Source organism: Callithrix jacchus, chromosome 9 (genome assembly GCF_049354715.1).
Source record: "Callithrix jacchus isolate 240 chromosome 9, calJac240_pri, whole genome shotgun sequence".
Taxonomy (NCBI): domain Eukaryota; kingdom Metazoa; phylum Chordata; class Mammalia; order Primates; family Cebidae; genus Callithrix; species Callithrix jacchus.
In genome coordinates, this window is record NC_133510.1 from 115142202 (window position 1) to 115161486 (window position 19285).

Here is a 19285-nt window from a genome sequence, read left to right on the forward strand (position 1 = left end):
GATACATGTCACAACAGGAATAAACCTTGAAACATCATGTTCACTGAAAGACACCAGATACAAAGGTCCATATATTGAATTCCATTTCTATAAATTGTCCAGAGGACAATGCATAGAAACAAAAAATAGACTGGTGGTTGTTAGAAGACCGTGGGAAAGGAGGATGGGAAATAACTGCTGTGGGTATGGGTGATAAAAATGTTCTATAATTGATTGTGGTGATGGTTGGAAAACTGTGTGAATATAATAAAAACCACTGACTTGTGTATTTTAAATGGGTGAATTGTATGGTATGTAAATTATATCTCAATGAAGCTATTATAAAAATACCATTGTGGGCATTTTTTTACGTGAAGAATTTGTAAGGTGATTGTCATTCAATTTGAATAAGTTAGTGCCTAAGCAGGTCTTAGGGGCCAGCTGCAATGGCTTATACCTATAATTCCAGCACTTTGGGAGGCCAAGGCAGGAGGATCACTGAGGCCAGGAGTTTGAGACCAGCCAGGGCAACACAGTGAGACTCCCGCTCTACAAAAAATAAAAATTGCCCTGTAGTCTCAGCTACTCAGGAGGCTGAGGTGGGAGGACTGCTGAGCCCAGGAATTGGAGGCTACAGTGGACTATAACTGTGCCACCACAAGCCAGTCTGGGTGACACAGCAAGACTCTGTTTCTAAAAAAACAAACAACCTGGTCTAGGAAGAAACTTCTTGAATGAAAACAACAACAACAACAACAACAACAAACAACCTAGGACCCAAACGCACTCTGAACCAAATGGGGCCATTTGATATTCCTCATGACCCTAATCAAATTTAATGCTGGTGTATCATAATTCAAATTAAAGAAACAACCCAACATGGAACACTTGATGAGTGTATGTGTGAAGTGAAGATAAAAAGAAGACAGCTAAGAAACAACATCATAGCTGGTTTCTTCCTTATCAACACCAGTCTGTGTGGTTCTCATGCCAGGATGCACAATAAACTCACTTCTCCTGTCTCCTCCCTCCTTGGAAGCCCGTGTGTTACTGCATTAACTAAGCAATGAAGACTACGACAGCAAAACTTGTGAGGATTCAATGGGAAAGCTGAGAACCCCACGGTTCTCCCCATGGCTTTCACCTCAGACTTTATAGGCCAAAGTTACCAGGGACGGAGCTGTTTGTTTTCTTGGGCTTTTTTGAGATGGGGTCCCGTTGCCCAGACTGGAGTGCAGTGGTATGATCACAGCTCACTGCAGCCTTGACCTCCTGGGCTCAATCATCCTCCCACTTTAGCTTCTTGAGTAGCTGGGACTACAGGTATGTGCCATTGCTCCTAGCTGATTTTTTCTTATTTTTGTAGAGACAGGGGTCTCTCTCCCCTCTCCCCTCTCCCCTATCTCTCTCTCTCTCCTTTTTTTTTTTTTTTGAGATGGAGTCTCGCTCTGTCACTAAGGCTGGAGTTCAGTGGCCTGATGCCAGCTCACTGCAACCTCCACCTCCCAGGTTCAAGCAATTCTCCTGCTTTGGCCTCCCAAGTTGCTGGCATTACAGGCATGTGCCACCATGCCTGGCTGATTTTTGTATTTTTAGTAGAGACAGGGTTTTACCATGTTGGCTAGGCTGGTCTCAAGCTTCTAACCTCAAGTGATCCACCCACTTCAGCTTCCCAAAGTGCTGGGATTACAGGTGTGAGCCATTGTGCCCAGCTGAGACAGGGTCTCTCTCTGTTGCCCAGGTTAGTCTTAAACTCCTAGACTCAAATGATCCTCCTGCCTTGGCCTCTCAAAGTGCTGGGATTATAGCCACAAGCCACGCCTGGCTATGAGCTTGTTTTGGGTCTGACTTGTAGCCCCTGTTTGGACAATGTACACTGCTAATGCCTCTGAAGCCACTGCTGAGAGGCCCTTTAGCCTGTTCTCCAAAGTCCTATTTATTTATTTAATAATAATATTTTTTGTTTTTATTATTTTTATTTTTTCTATAAAGACAGAGTCTTAATATGATGCCCAGACTGGCCTTGAACTCCTGGGCTCAAGAAATCCTCCCACCTCAGAGTCCCAAAATGTTGGGATTACAAGTATGAGCCCCTATACCTGGCCAGCAATAAAAATTTTTTAAAAACATTAAATTTGCCATCTTAATAATTTTTAAGTGTACAGTTCAGTAGTGTTAAATATATTCATTTTTATTTATTTATTTTTTAAATGGCATTTTAGGTTTTGGGGTACATGTGAAGAACATGCAAGACTGTTGCATAGGTACACACATGGCAGTATGATTTGCTGCCTTCCTCCCCATCACCTATATCTGGCATTTCTCCCCATGCTATCTCTCCACAACTCCTCAGCCCCTGCTGTCCATCCCCTATTTCCCTCCGACAGACCCCAGTGTGTGATGTTCCCCTCCCTGTGTCCATGTGTTCTCATTGTTCAACACCCACCTATGAGTGAGAACATGTGGTGTTTGATTTTCTGTTTTTCTGTCAGTTTGCTGAGAATGATGGTTTCCAGGTTCATCCATGTCCCTACACGAACTCATCATTTTTGATGGCTGCATAATATTCCATGGTGTATATGTGCCACATTTTCCCTGTCCAGTCTATCATTGATGGGCATTTGGGAATGGGTTTGTTTTTTTCTTGTAAATCTGTTTTAGTTCTTTGTAAATTCTGGATATCAGCCCTTTGTCAGATGGGTAGACTGCAAAAATTTTTTCCCATTCTGTTGGTTGCCGATTCACTCTAATGACTGTTTCTTTTGCTGTGCAGAAGCTGTGGAGTTTGATTAGGTCCCATTTGTCTATTTTGGCTTTTGTTGCCAATGCTTTTGGTGTTTTGGTCATGATGTTCTTGCCTACGTCTATGTCCTGAATGGTTTTGCCTAGATCTTCTAGGGTCTTTATGGTGTTAGGGCTTATGTAAAAACAATATTTTAAACAAGGTCTTGCTCTGTTGCCCAGGTTGGAGGACATCCTTGAACTCCTGGGTTCAAGCAATGCTCTCGCCTCAGCCTCCCAAGTAGCTGGGACTATAGGTGTGTACCACCAAGCACAGCAAACCAAAGTCTTCTTTAAAACCACTGTGAGCCCTTTAGCACAGAATACAACCTTGATGAAAATCTATGCTAGGACCAGAAATCCAACCACTGAATGAACACACAGATCTGCATGGCATGCTTCCTACGTTCTCCAATACCAAGACAACTGCATTAACACTGAGAGTAAATGTCCCACACTTGTAAGCTGATTGTAATACAAGGACTTTCTTGCCTTCTCTCTCAGTTGTTAGTCAGCAGTCAACAGGTTTCATCTATCAAAGATGTTTGCTAAAAAATATGACCAAAAGACTTATTAAATAAAGCTTTAAAAGCTTTTAATAATACCATGTTGATATTTAGACATGTATGTTTGGGGACCCTTTTCAGCACCTAGTTTGAGTCTACACTGTGTGTCAGGGCCTAGCTTAGGCAATGGGGACTCTAGCAAAGAATAAAACAAAACCTCTGTTTTTAGGAAGTTTATATTCTAGAAGGAAGGGATACATGAACTTTTTTTTTTTTGGCTGGAGTGCTCAGCTCACTGTAACCTCTGCCTCAAGTGATTCTCATGCCTCACCCTTCCGAGTAGCTGGGAGCATAGGCACATGTCACCAGACCTGGCTAATCTTTGTATTTTTAGCAGAGATGGGGTTTCACCATGTTGGCCAGGCTGGTCTTGAACTCCTGGCCTCAAGTGATCCGCCCACCTGAGCCTTTCAAAGTGCTGGGATTACAGGTATAAGCCACCAAGCCCAGCCCACAGGAACAAATTTTAACAAACAAGTGAAATAACAGCAGTAAAAATGTCAGGTTCTGGGAGAGCATTAAAATAATGTAATTTCACAACAAAGAGCAAAGGCAGAGCTTTTTGAAGAGGTGACTATTCACTGAGATCTAAATTACAGAAAGACAGCCAGGGGATCTCCGGGCCATCCCTAAAGAAGAAGCATACTTGCTGTGCGAGCACTAAAGAGAGGCCGCCAGGCTCAGAGGCTCCCATGGGTTTTGTGAGGCAGGTTAGGGTTTGAATCTACTTCATGAGAAGATCTGCATTAGAGGAGGGAGAGCTGATTTCTGTGTCTACAAGATTGCTCCGGCTGTTGTGGAGAGGAGAGCTGAGGCCTAGGCTGTTGTGGTGGAGGTGGGAATGGAAACTTGTGCAGGTGGGGACATATTTTGCAATTGTCAACAGCACTTGCTGATAGCTTTCCTGAGCAAAAAGGATGGCTCGTGGTGCTCTTCCAGATATGGGGAGGCCAGTGGCAGAGGAGAATTTTGGGGAAAAATTCAGATTCTATCTCACATGCTAGATTTTAGGGGGTTATAAGATGATTTGTGAGTTAAGGGTCAACAAAACTCTATCCTTGTCTACCTCAGAACTGCCCTTGTTTAAGCTTTTTTTTCTTTTTTCTGAGACGGAGTCTTGCTCTATTGCCAGGGCACGATCTCGGCTCAATGCAACCACCTTCTCCAGGGTTCAAGCAATTCCCCTGACTCAGCCTCCTGAGTAGCTGGGACTACAGGTGCATGCCACCATGCCCAGCTAATTTTTTGTATTTTAATGGAGACGGGGTTTCACCATGGCCAGGATGGTCTCAATCTCTTGACCGCGTGATTCACCCGCCTTGGCCTCCCAAAGTGCTGGGATTAAAGGTGTGAGACACTGCGCTCAGCCCGGGTAAGCTGTTTTAAAGTCAGTTCTTCTGAAAACCTGACAAAGAATGTCAGCAACATCACGAGGCACCGCTTATGATACTAGTGGACCCATCACAGGCAAGCTGTGTCTAAATGGGGAGGATTGTGAAGAAGGACATTCTTGGTAAGAAGCCACAGCTTCGAGGCTTCTGGAGCATGGTAATGCTTGTAACTGGGCATGCCTCTTGCTGGAATCCCTGGATTCCCTGCCTGTGGAGCATTCACAAGAGATATTAGCTCGGATTAGGACACGGGGTTGTTCAGCCACCGACCGCAGGAACCCTGCTGTGGAACATTTCTCCACACCTGAGTTGACATGTGCGTGGGTGTGTAGGTGGGGTGAGTGACTAGCCCCTGAACTTCTATGTGGACGACTGTTGAATAAACATTTGTGATGTTGCCCTGTGGTATGCCTACTTCCTGTCCTGTATCTCGCTAAGTAAAGCTAAGGTCATGTGTGACCTATTTGGTCTTGTGAATTTGACTGACTCATTCAACTTGAGACCACAAATGCTACAGTGCAATCTCAAGAGGTCGTGCCATGTAGATAGATAAGTGTATCTGGAGTTCCAGTGGGAGATGAGAGCTGGAGATACACTTAACTTGGTACAAAATTGTCAACATCATGAGAACTTGTGATGGCTAATGGATGAATAGCATGAAAAACAGTTTCTGGAAATTTTTATTAGAAAAGAACTCCATTTATTATTATATTTTCCTCTGAATTATCACAAAAGTTTTAAGATGGAAAGGAGTAATTCTCAGGGGAACTGGCAATGGTGAACATGAGGGAGCTTTGCCAGATCTCTAGGTTTCAGCCCACTGAGGGTAGGCACATGCCTCGAACACCTTCTCTCCTTTTCTGGAAGCCTGCACAGTGCTAGGTACATAGCAAGCACTCAAGCAAGACCTGATTAGCTTTATAGGGAAAGGAGCTTACACTGTACCTGAATATCTTCTTACCTTTTCTTGACTCATGTTACTCTTCTTAACTTTCCCCATGCTTTTCTAATCTCTAGCTACCCATCAGTCCTCCCAAATCACAGCAGGGTGCATGTTGCATAAGCCAGGTGATTCTAGATCCCCCAACTTTTGTGTGTGTGTGTGTGTGAGATGGAGTCTCGCTTTGTCACCCAAGTTGGAGTGCAGTGGCACAATCTCGGCTCACTGCAAACTCCATCTCCCGGGTTCAATAGATTCTCCTGCCTCAGCCTCCAGAGTAGCTGGTATTACAGGCGCCCACCACCAAGACCGGCTACTTTTTGTATTTTCAGTAGAGATGCGATTTTACCAGCTTGGCCAGGATGGTCTTGAACTCATGATCTCAAGTGATCTGCCCACTTGGCCTCCCAAAGTGCTGGGATTACAGGCATGAGCCACCAGGCCTGGCCTCTAGATCCCCCAACTTTTCTTTGTACCTCCTGCAATTTTGCTGTTATTTTTATTAGCTGCACCCTCTAAGTGTTAGCTTTGAAGGAGAAGCTTTCTTGCAGAGGATAAATGGTACATGTGGTAGAGCGAAGTTGGTGGATTTCTGTGACCAAGTAGAAGAAGGGCCCAACTGTACCTGTGAATTTGAAGGTTGGTATTGTCCAGTGTGACCAGCCCATTGGTGGCAGTCCTTCGGTAGCCTGCTGGGGGCCTTTCCAACATATCAATAGGATACCAGTATCGCACCAGCACACCTTCACTGCGGAGGTACGTTTCTACCTGCACCAATTCATTCACCTACAATAGGAAAATAAAATGCCTGTTTGTGCTGCTTGCTTTTGCTTTCTCTGTGTGTGTGTGTGTGTGTGTGTATGTGTGTATGTATTTTTAGTCCAGGTTTTTAGGTATTATAATTTATAATCATTGCTATTTCATGGACAAAACAAAAGAGAATTCACAGTACATTTCTGAAACACATATTATAAGTAATCTTATTACTATATAAACTTGCTACATGCTTTTCTAAGAAAATAACAAAATTACAAACATCAGAAATCAGGGAGATTTTATTTTTTTGAGATGGAGTCTCACTGTGTCGTCCAGGCTGGAGTGCAGTGGCATTAGCTTGGCCAAAAGATTCGCCTGCCTCAGCCTCCTGAGTAGCTAGGACTACAGGTACCACCACTGTGCCCAGCTACTTTTTGTATTTTTAGTGGAGATGGGGTTTTATCATATTGGCCAGGCTGGTATTGAACTCCCCACCTCAAGTGATCCACCGGCTTTGGCCTCCCAAAGTGCTGGGGTTATAGATGTGAGCCACCATGCCCGGCTAGGAATCAGAGATTTTTTTTTGAGACGGAGTTTTGCTGTTGTTACCCAGACTGGAGTGCAATGGCACGATCTCGGCTCACCGCAACCTCCGCCTTCTGGGTTCAAGCAATTCTCCTGCCTCAGCCTCCCGAGTAGCTGGGACTACAGGCATGCACCACCATGCCCAGCTAATTTTTGTATTTTTAGTAGAGATGAGGTTTCACCATGTTGACCAGGACAGTCTCGATCTCTTGACCTCGTGATCCACCTGCCTCGGCCTTCCAAAGTGCTGGGATTATAGGCATGAGCCACCACGCCCAGCCAGAATCAGAGATTTTTAAATGAATTCTTAAATGCAAATGTGAATTATCTACGTACTAGAAAGGCTAAAAGCCATTTATTTTTTTAAAAAAAACTTCAATCAAAAATTTTTAAAAGTACAGGATAATACACACACACACACACACACACACACACACACACACAAACCAGACATATATATACATATATAAAATATATTTATATATATATATAATCAGACTATAGCAATAAATGCTAGTTTCATGCCATTGATTTAGTCCAAGTTCAAAGACATCTGCTTAGTACTGAGTGGTTTAGTTTTTCCATACCAGATGGAAAATTTTAATTAATACAATAAATTAAAGATTTTCAGTGTAATCATGAGTTAGCAATTTAAAGAGAATAGTGCTTTAAAGCACTATTTAAATTAGAAATTTAAAGAGATATTTCCAGCACACACTGTTGCTAGGTAAAATTTATGTTTATTGTTTTTATGTTAATAATATCTTAAAAGCAGGGATCTGTCTGATAGCTCTCTTTTATTTCTAGGGAAATAAAAAGCTCATACATATGCATTCTGGATGCAAATACCAATGCAATTTTCTTTTAGGAATTATTAAAATGGAGAGAATCAAATTACCTAAGAAATAACAGAATGATTACAATTAAGGACATTTTTATATTTTGAATTTTTATTTTCACACATTTCCATTGGTCAAAAATATTGTCAGTAATGTATTTTCTTATAAATCAGGGTCAGAAGTTTGCATCAGAAGGCAGTGGGAGATTAAAAGTATTATTGATGGAATTTTCCATTTGAAAGTTCACCTCAGTGACCACCAGTCAGTAGCTTCTCTAAAAAAGTTTAATGAGTTAAATAAATTACAAAATAGAATAAGATGATGTAATTTTTTCTGTTTGAGACAGAGTCTCTCTCTGTTGCCCAGGCTAGAGTGCAATGGCATGATCGTGGCTCACTGCAACCTCTGCCTCTGGGGTTCAAGTGATTCTCTACTTCAGCCTACTAAGTAGTTAGGATTACAGGTTTCAGCCACCATGCCCAGCTAATTTTTGTATTTTTAGTAGAGATGAGGTTTTGTCACATTGGCCAGGCTGGTCTCAAACTCCTGACCTCAAATGATCCACCTGCCTGGGCCTACCAAAAGTGCTGTGATTATAGGCGTGAGCCACTGCACCTGGCCTGAAGATATAAATTTTTTAAAGGTAACAAAGCATTAATGGAATCTAATATCATCTGTATCTCTCTAGATAGATACCAAAGTTTATATCTGTACAGTCGTTGATTTTATATATATATATATATATATATATATATATATATATATATTTTGAGATGGAGTCTCGCTCTGTTGCCCAGGCTATAATGCAGTGGTGTGATCTTGGCTCACTGCAATCTCCACCTCCTGGGTTCAAGTGATTCTCCTGCATCAGCCTCCCGAGTAGCTGGAATTATAGGCGTGAGCCACCATGCCTGGCTAATTTTTGCATTTTTAGTAGAGACAGGGTTTCACCATATTGGCCAGGCTGGTCTTGAACTCCTAACCTCATGATCCTAGCCTCCCAAAGTGCTGGGATTATAGGCGTGAGCCACCACCCACAGCCTGATAATATTAATATTTTATCAGAGACTCTCAGGCTTGATCTATATATTATTACACCAGATTTTCCTGAATAGGAAGCTTCTCAAATGCAAGGATATGCATGCAACCTTAGAATCACATAGTCATGGCTTTCAAACAGGAGTCTCTTTTCAAAAGAAAGCTTTGGCCTTGCCCTCTCTCACTCTCTTCTCTTCTCTGCCCCCATCCCTAAAAGTCCTTGCTATGCCCTAGGAGAGAGCTTTGCAAAATGGAGGAGGAAACTACTGATTCAGTTTAATACACTCATTTTACAGATAGGGAAGTTAAGGCTGAGAGAATCAGTAAGATGACGGGAACAAAATGACAGAGACAGGAACTCGCTCTGTTGACAAGGCTAGAGGACAGCGACACCATCACAGCTCACTGCAGCCTTGAGGTCCCAGGCTCAAACATTCCTCCCACCTTAGCCTCCCACATAGCTGGGACTACAGGTATGCCCACCATGACTGACTAATTTTTTGTAGAGACAGGGTCTCGCCATGTTGCCCAGGCTTGTCTTAAACTCCTGGACTCAAGTGATCCTCCCTCCTTGGCCTCCCAAAGTGCTGGGATTATAGGTGTGAGCCACTATGCCTAGCCTATTTCTTTGATTTGTGTCTGTATGACCATTATGACAATGACAGATCATCCATTCATCAAGGACAATCAGGAATTTTCCCTGGGAACTTGGGTAGATACAATGCAGGAACAGTATGAACATGTTGGACACAAAATAATGGTAGAAGTAGTGTGGGCTAAAGGCGCTGACAGCTTTGAGACTGGACAGCCTGTCATCTATTGCCAGCCTGGACCTGAGTCTGTGAGGAAAGCTCAGGCAGGTCAATTGGTATTAGAGCATTTTTGCTTTGTGTCTTTGTCCCTGATTTGAAGAGAAACTCATCTGTATAATCACTTCTGTGTGTGTGTGTGTGTGTGTGTGTGTGTGTGACAGAGTCTCACTCTATATTGCCCAGGCTGGAGTGCAGTGGCATGGTCTTGGCTCACTGTAACCTCCACCTCCAGGGTTCAAGCAGTTTTCCTGCCTCAGCCTTCTGAGTAGCTGGGATTACAGGCACATGCCACCACACTCGGCTACTTTTTGTATTTTTAGTAGAGATGGGGTTTCACCATGTTGGTCAGGCTGGTCTCAAACTCCTGACCTTGTGATCTGCCCACCTCCACCTCCTAAAGTGCTGGGATTACAGGCGCGAGCCACCACACTTGGCTTGTATAATCACTTGTTAAGGTACTTGGGAGTCTGGGCATGAAAGCCTAAGTATACATAAAAGAGCTTATTAATCGGAATGGCTGTTCACTCACTGAATCAACATCTAAGACGACTCCATGAAGCCCAAAGGTTTTTAGCATTCCTCGGATGGCAAATTTCGGCAGAGCAGTTCCAACAGCACTATTGGCTACATTATTGCTGTCTGGAGAGCGGGTTACTACTGTGAGACCTGAGAAGTAAAAAGGGAGAAGTTTTTCAGGAAAAATACCACTGCATCTGGGTCCCTATATTTTGCATCTAAAATAGCTTTCTAGATAAAAATAAAATACAATAGAATAAATATAATAAAATAAAATAGAATAAATACAATAAAATAAAATAGCTCTATAGGCTTTAAAAGAATCCCCAGTTTTTTTATAACCAAGCAAGAACACAACTCAGACTGGAAGGTAGCATAACAGAATGTTGTAAAAGCTCTTACAGTTCAAGAATAAAAGGACAAATAAGCCAGTTTAAAATGGGCAAAGAATTTTGTTTGTTTTTTGGGACAGAGTGTTGCTCTGTCACTCAGGCTGGAGTGCAGTGCTGTGATCTCAGCTCACTGTAACCTCCTCCTCCCAGGTTCAGGGATTCTCCTGCCTCAGCCTCTGGAGTAGCTGGGTTTACAGGCGTACATCACCACGTGCAGCTAATTTCTATATTTTTAATAGAAATGGGGTTTCACCACATTGGTCAGGCTGGTCTCGAACTCCTAACCTCAGGTGATCCTGCCTTGGGCTCCCTAAGTGCTGGGATTCCAGGCGTGAGCCACTGGGCCCAGACAGTGGGTAAAGAATTTAAATAAACATTCCTCAAAACAGAAATGAAAAGATACAAATGAAAAGATGTTCAACATCATTAGTCATTAGGGAAATTCAAGTGAAAGCCATAATGAGATACTACGTCATGTCCACTAAAACAGCCAAAATAAAAAAAGACAATAAATAACAAGTCTTTTTTTGTTGGCAAGGATGTGGAGAAGCTGGAGCCCTCCTATATTGCTGATGGGAATGTAAAATGGTGTAATCACTTTGGAAACTAGTTTGGTCGTTCTTCAAAAAGTTAAACATAAAGTTACCATGTGATACAGTAATTCTACTGTCACATATATACCTGAGAGAAATGAAAACAAGCATCTATACAAAAATGTACACACAAGTGTTCATAGCAGTATTAGTAGTAGCAGACTAGTGGTTCCCAGAGGCCAGTGGGGAGGAAAGAATAAGTGATAAAGGCACATAATTTCTTTTTGTGGGGATAAAAATGTTCTGGAATTAATTGAAGGCGATGCTTTGTCGGTTGCACAGCTTTGTGAATATACTAAAACCACTAAACTGTTTACTTTACATTTTATTATTATTAGTATTATTATTATTTTTGAGACAGAATCTCACTTCTTCAGCCAGGCTAGAGTGCAGTGGGGCAATCTTGGCTCACTGCAACCTCCACCTCCTGGGTTCAAACAATTCTCTGCCTCAGCTTCCCAAGTAGCTGGGATTACAGGCACCACTGACCATGCCTGGCTAATTTTTATTTATTTATTTATTTTTATTTTAATAGAGACAGGGTTTCTGCTTCAAGGTTCCATTGGCCAAAAAAAAAAAAAAAGAGAGAGAGAGAGAGACAGGGTTTCACCATCTTGGCTAGGCTGGTCTTGAACTCCTGACTTCATGATCCACCCACTTCAATCTCCCAAAACGCTGGGATTACAGGTGTGAGCCACCATTCCCAGTGTAAACTGTATATTTTAAAAAGGTATTTTATGATATGTGAATTATATCACACCACAAAAAAGAGACACAAAAAGTAAATATATATACCTGTCCTGACTGTAATGTTCTGGTATTTTTATGAAGGTCTTCTGGTAATTCTAAAAATAGTGGTTTTCAATTGTCTTTTTTGTGCTTTTCTGTATTTTCCTCATTTCCTTAAAATATGCAATAGATTTTTAACCAAAGATAACACATCCCATTAAAATTCTAAAAAGCTCAATTTAGCCACGTGCATGTAGTTTATCATCTCAGAATCCAGGACTAAGCCTGAGAGGCCCATCTGCAATCTTTAGCCCAGGCCCTACCCCTCTTCTTGTGCAGCTGCCTGCCTCCCTCAGCTCATGCTACTGAGCTCTGGGAAGTGGGAAGGGCACCACCAAGGTTGCTCTAGGGCTTCGCATGGGGCGGTGTGGAAGGGGTCAGCTTAGTCAGAGTAAGAAGAGTCACCCTAAGAGGGCCACCAGCTGCTTGTGCACATTAAGGAAAATTCAACTTCTCATTTCATAGATAGAGTAAGGAGGAAAGCAAAACCTTTTCGAACTTTATCAATTGTGAACTTGTTTGCTTCATCTTTAATGTCTTCAATGGTAGGAAGATAAAGGTCTCTTGGGATGCCACCATTCTCTTCATAGAGAAATTCAACCGTCTGTCGGGCAATATCCACCATACCTAAAAAATATAACAGCACCTTGTAACTCTCCAAAGAGTACACACAGATCAACCATGACACTGAATTACACCTAGAGTGAAATGATAAGCGAATCTTTCAAACGATGTTTATGGCAGTACATAACCCTTTGGAGAAGGAAATTATGCAGTTATCTACCATGTTTAGAATACTAAATGCACTACTTTTAGGAATGTCTCAAATCTCTTCCATATTAATACAAGCACTAAGGCCGGGTGCAGTGGCTCACACCTGTAATCCCAGCACTTTAGGAGGCTGAGGTGTGTAGATCACTTGTGGCCAGGAGTTCAAGACCAGCCTTGCCAACATGGTGAAACACCGTCTCTACTAAAAATACAAACATTAGCCAGGTATGATGGTGGGTGCCTGTAATCCTAGCTACTCAGGAGGCTGAAGCAAGAGAATCACTTAAACCCAGGAGACAGAGGTTGCAGTGAGCCAAGATGGCACCACTGTACTCCAGCCTAAGCAACAGAGCGAGACTCAGTCTCAAAAAAAAAAAAAAAAAAAAAAAAAAAAAAAAAAAAATAGAAGCACTACTGTGCAAAGGTATAAGAACACTCACTGTAGCACTGCTGGGAGATAGTAACAAAAAAGTGAAAAAAACCAAAGTGTTCATCAGTATAAAATGGCTAAAAACGGTCCATTAAATAATGCAGTTATTTCATTTTCATTAACTCAAAATAACAAATTACAGGACAAATGGAGAGGAAGAAGAAAGTGAGAGTAGGCCGGGCGCGGTGGCTCAAGCCTGTAAACCCAGCACTTTGGGAGGCCGAGGCGGGTGGATCACGAGGTCAAGAGATCGAGACCATCCTGGTCAACATGATGAAACCCTGTCTCTACTAAAAATACAAAAAATTAGCTGGGCATGGTGGCACGTGCCTGTAATCCCAGCTACTCAGGAGGCTGAGGTGGGAGAATTGCTTGAATCCAGGAGGCGGAGGTTGTGGTGAGCCGAGATCGCCTCATTGCACTCCAGCCTGGGTAACAAGAGCGAAACTCCGTCTCAAAAAAAAAAAAAAAAAAAAAAAGAAAGTGAGAGTAATGGTTATTTCTTTTCTTTCTTTTGTTTTAGACGGGATCTTGCTCTGTCACCCAGGCTGGAGTACAGTGGCACAATCTCGACTCACTGCAATTTCCGTCTCCCAGGCTTAGGCGATTCTTGCACCTCAGCCTTCTAAGTAGGTGGGATTACAGGTGCACACCACCACACTCAGCTAATATTTTTGTATTTTTAGTTGAGATGGGGTTTCACCATGTTGCCTAGGCTGGTTTCAAACACCCGACCTCAAGTGATCCACCCACCTTGGCCTCCCAAAGTGCTGGGATTACAGGTATGAGCCACCGTGCCAGGCCATGTTTATTTATTTATGTACTTTTTACTTCAATAAACACATGTTGCTTATTTAGGAGAAAAAGAGGGCTATATGAGTTTCTTCTATCCACTTATTGAGATTGCTCTTTCTTCCCAGAGAAAGAACATATGGTTATGTTTGATAGCAACAGTTACTATTAATTAATAAACCAATTAAAGAAATGTCCATAGACCTGGGGGAAAAGCATTGTAGAAGGACAGCAAGGTGGGCACAATTCCTCCACGTCCTGTTGTTGCCTTAGACCCCACAGTGCTCAGGACATTGTGGGTGAAAAGGTAGGTGTTGGTCGGGGCGGTGGCTCATGCCTGTAATCCCACTTTGGGGTGGGAAGACTGCTGGAAGTCAGGAGTTCAAGACCAGCCCAAGCAACACAGCAAGACCCTGTCTCTACAAAAAATTAAAAAATTAGCCAGGCATGGTGGTGAGTGCCTATAGTCCCAGGTACTCAGGAAGCTGACGCAGGAGGATCTCTTGAGCCCAAAAGTTTGAGGCTGCAGTGAGCCTCTTTACTAGAGACAGGGTTTTGCCGTGTTAACCAGGATGGTCTCGATATCCTGACCTCGTGATCCACCCACTTCGGCCTCCCAAAGTGCTAAGATTACAGGTGTGAGCCACTACGCCCAGCCTCTACCATTCTTTTATTCACTAGTCTTGCTGCAAGGAAAAGGCATGGCAATTTTCTGAGCAGAGTTTAAAAGGGGGCTGTGATTAGAGACAGATGCTTTTGGATAAAAGTGTTAGAATAAACAAGAAATTGTGACCTAATATTATAAGATTATAGAACAACAATCTTGGCAATGTTTTCAAAAGGAACAGTGGGTATAACAAAAAATGTTTGTCTGCTTATTAATTATTTTTTTGGAGACAGAGTGGCTGGAGTGTAGTGGTATGATCTCTGCTCAGTGAAACCTCCACATCCCGGGTTCAAGTGATTTTCCTATCTCAGCCTCGGGAGTAGCTTGAATTCCAGGTGTGCGCCACCACACCCAGCTAATTTTGTACTTTTAGTAGAGACAGGATTTCACCATGTTGGTTAGGTTGGTCTCAAACTCCTAACCTCAGGTGATCCACCACCTCAGCCTCTGAAAGTGCTGGGATTACAGGCGTGAACCACAGCACCTGGCCAAAAATGTTTAATAAGCAGGAATCAGGGAACAGTGAGAGACTGCCAAGTCAACCTTGCAAAGCAGATTCCATTTTAAAGATGAGGAAAGCCCACAGATGTTAAGTAATTTTCTCAAGTCCACACAGCTGGTAAACAGTGTGGCTTCAGATGTGACTGTTAACCACCAGACCACAGAGTTTCCCATTACAACCACTCCAGCTGCATTGCAGCAGTCCATCAACCCAAAATATTCGGCTAAATTGACAAGCAAATAAAAGTCCAGCAATGAAAACAAAAGATCAGAGTCCACTAAAGGTAAGGTTGAAGACACTGTTAAGTCTGGTGTAACATTAGATGAGTCTCTCCTGATTTATGTTCTGATTTTCATCTAACTCCTCACTTCAAGTCATGAAGTAAGCTCCTTAGCAGAACAAAAAGTACCAGACCTAGTTGTAAGGCCCCTTTTATCTGATCCAGGCCTGATTTCCGCTCTGCTTCATTGCGGAAACGTCTTCGGATGGTAGGAAAAACCTTGGTCTCCCAAGCTTTCACCAGCAGGGCATAGTGGTCCTCCTGGAAGGAGAAGGAACCTTATGAATGGAGGAGAAGGAACATCTGGTACAGGCATCACTGCTTCCCTAACTTTTAGCCCTCACCCTGAGGTCTTCACCCCATTTAAATGCCAGTAATAGAAAGATCAGGCATGGACCCCTGTACTAGATACAACCCCAGATGCCAGGGGAGAGAACAGCTAGACTAGGGCAAGCTCTTCCTTTTCCTCTGAAGAAGCCATAGAAGAGATCAGCATTAACTTCGAGGCCCTGCCCTTCGCCATGGCATCTGACAGTGACAATGATGCTAGCACCAGTATTGCATCAGACCCAGACACTCATGGGCCACCATGCTAGGTCCTTTCACAGGATTCTGAGCTATTGCAAAGCACTTCATTCTCTAGTATCTAGATCTTCACTGGGCAAAACGGCTCAGCAGATATCGCTACTGATAGGGGTTTAGAAAAATGAACACTCTAAGGTCACTGTTCAAGCACAATGATGTCACTGAGAGTAACAACACCAGCTTTGCACTCTTCCATTAAAATTACTCCTCGGGCCAGGCGCGGTGGCTCAAGCCTGTAATCCCAGCACTTTGGGAGGCCGAGGCGGGTGGATCACGAGGTCAAGAGATCGAGACCATCCTGGTCAACATGGTGAAACCCCGTCTCTACTAAAAATATAAAAAATTAGCTGGGCATGGTGGCGCGTGCCTGTAATCCCAGCTACTCAGGAGGCTGAGGCAGGAGAATTGCCTGAACTCAGGAGGCGGAGGTTGTGGTGAGCCGAGATCGCGCCATTGTACTCCAGCCTGGGTAACAAGAGCGAAACTCCGTCTCAAAAAAAAAAAAAAATCACTCCTCAAGGTTTGTCTTAGTCACCAGGGAGCTAAGCAAATACTGCTGAATCATGAACTAGACCTTCGGTCTCTTACCTGTGGGATATCATCATCGTCATCATCATCGCTTTCATCATCTGCAATCGGAGGCGGGTGAGGGTCTGGGCCAGAGGTGATGAAATTCTCATAGCTTAGCTCAACTTTATAATGACAGGAGGTGTCACTATCGTATTCTGTAACAGAGCACAAGGACAGCAAATTATAAACAAGAGCAGGCTGGAACAACCCTTAACTTCTCACCCTCAGACAAACTAGATTATCTTAATTTGCATGACAGGATGACTCCTAGTACGCTGAGGAATTTTAAAACACAGACTCTAGGAATAACTAATTACCTATAATTACCCTGAATCCTAAAATAGTTTTTGTGAGTATAATTCATTCAATTCAGAGAAGAATTTAGGAAGTCCTTCACTACGAGATAGAACCAAATAGACTCTTTATTTTTTTATTTTTTATTTTTTGAGACAGGAGATCACTGTGTTGCCTAGGCTGGCATGCAGTGGTACAAAGACAATTCACTGAAGCTAAACCTCCTGGACTCCAGTGATCCTCTCACCTCAATCTCCTGAGTGGCTGGGACTACAGGCGTGTGCGCCACCATACCTGGCTTTTTTTTTTTTTTTTTTTAAGACAGAGTCTTGGTCTGTTGTCAGGCTGGAGTGCAGTGGTGCGATTCCGGCTCACTGCAACTTCCATTTTCTGGTTTCAAGAAATTCTCCTCCCTCAGCCTCCCGAGTAGCTGGGACTACAGGCACGCACCACCACACCTGGCTAATTTTTTTGTATTTTTAGTAGAGATGGGGTTTCACCATGTTGGTCAGGATGGTCTCGATCTCTTGACCTCGTGATCTGACCACCTCAGCCTCCCAATATTTTTAAAATTTTCTGTAGAGACAGGGTCTCAGAAAATTTATGTTGCTCAGGTTGGTCTCAAATTCCTGGGCTCAAGCAATCTTCCTTCCTCAACCTCCCATTGTTGGGATTAAATATGTGAGCCACTGTAGCTGGCCCTAAATAGAATCTTAAAACAGTTTGCAAACCAGTATCCCACAGGCCAAATATGGCTTGCAGACATCCTTAATTTGCTGAGCTGTTTTATTTAATTTTATGAAAAAATTGTTCAAGTAATCATAAAAGTTTCAGTGCCCACCTATATACCCACCACTTAGCATTTTATTATTCTGTAATGACCTTGGTTTTAGGATAATTTTTGAAAATAAGTAACACTGTGACTCATGAGGAGACTTCATACAAAGTGCTGGGGTTCCAGTGGTCTTGCGATGGCTACCCTGGGGCACGGCAGGCTTCCTGGAAATGGGGATGCACTTTGGTCTGCTATGCTTCCTCCTGCTCCCCTCCTTCTTTCACCAGGCCTGTGACCTCATTACTAATGGGCACTTGGGTTTGCAACTGCTGATTGTAATGAGGATGACCCAGTGCAGTGGGTTTATGGAATTCATAGCATTTATGGTCCCAGGAAGACATGGGAGGCAGTAAGTCCCAGGAAATGACTTACGTTGCTGAGCAGTGGCCACGGCAGCAATCCGGCATGGTGGCCCATGAGTGCCTGGGTCTGAAGCAATACTGGTGCCAGCATCATTGTCACTGTCAGATGCCATAGCGAAAGGTAGGGCCTCAAAGTTAGCGCTGATCTCTTCTGCTAGGTCGGTGCACAGGTCGGCAGCATTGCGGTGAGCCTGCCCTTCCGCGTAGGCAAATGGCCGGGAGCCAAAGTTAGCTCGGGTTTTGGTGTTCTGGAAAGGAGACAAAACGAAGAATTTGGAAAGACTTAGGTTTATTTTTATTTTTGCAAGAGCCCAAGGTGCAGCTCACTAAACATCTTATTGGAAGAATAGCCCGAAGTGTGTGCTGGCAAGAGAAACCAGGCAGGGGCTGGAGTAACTGAGCATACCTGTGCTCAGAGCCCTGCACAACCAGCCCTGCCTCCCTGCCCTCACTTCACACTCTCATGCTCTTTGCTGCTCAAACACATTGACCTCTCTTGTTTCCAACACTGTTCCTCTCTACCCGACACCAGCACCCATGCTGTTTCTTCCACCTGGAACATTCTTTTGTCCAACTCTGTCTAGTTAAGACCAGTTAATATTCCAGACCTGGCTCAAGCAGCACTTCTTCGGATTAAGAGACACAAAATCAGATGTGCCTGCTACTTGCTTCCAGGAAGTCTATGATTCTCATTCACAGCATTTATTAGTCTGTGATTACATACATACACATGTATATTTATGTGATTATTTGATGCCTGATTCCTCCAACTGATCATAGCCCGATGAAGACAGAGACCATATCTGTTTTGCTCACTGCTACATACCCAGAGCTTAGCACAGTGCTTGACAGTTAATTGTTCAATAGATATTTGTTGAATGAATGAATGGAATAGGCTGAGAAATGCTGCTTTAAATTACTGGCATCATTAATTCATTCAACAAATACAGAGATAAAAGATGGTATCAGAGACATGGTACAGGGCCAGATCCTACAGGACCTTGTAGGTTATTTTTTTAAAAGATGGAGTCTCACTATGTTGCCTAGGCTGGAGTGGAATGACTATTCATAGGGGTGCAATCATAATGCACTGTGGCCTAGAGCTCCTGGGCTCAAGTGATACTCCCACCTCAGCCTCCAGAGTAGCAGAGACTACCCTGGCACCACCACACCTGGCATCTTGTAAGCCATTATAAAGACTTGGTCTTTTAAAATGCATG

General features: G+C 43.2%; 1 protein-coding gene across 21 annotated transcripts in view; it reads right to left on the reverse strand.

Annotated features, from left to right (window-relative positions):
• HECTD4 (HECT domain E3 ubiquitin protein ligase 4) overlaps nucleotides 1–19285 on the reverse strand; it is a 224153-nt gene that overhangs the window by 34455 nt on the left and 170413 nt on the right. For all 21 annotated transcript variants that reach the window (XR_013522118.1, XR_013522117.1, XR_013522116.1 and 18 more), the window contains 6 exons: nucleotides 18076–18313; nucleotides 16593–16729; nucleotides 15554–15680; nucleotides 12467–12604; nucleotides 10217–10353; nucleotides 6283–6443 (listed from right to left, as the gene is read on the reverse strand). Coding sequence is in view for 18 of the 21 variants with exons in the window: in XM_078337356.1 (XP_078193482.1) it covers nucleotides 6283–6443; nucleotides 10217–10353; nucleotides 12467–12604; nucleotides 15554–15680; nucleotides 16593–16729; nucleotides 18076–18313 (938 nt within the window). In the remaining 3 variants the exon portion in view is untranslated. The remainder of the gene's footprint in view (nucleotides 1–6282; nucleotides 6444–10216; nucleotides 10354–12466; nucleotides 12605–15553; nucleotides 15681–16592; nucleotides 16730–18075; nucleotides 18314–19285) is intronic.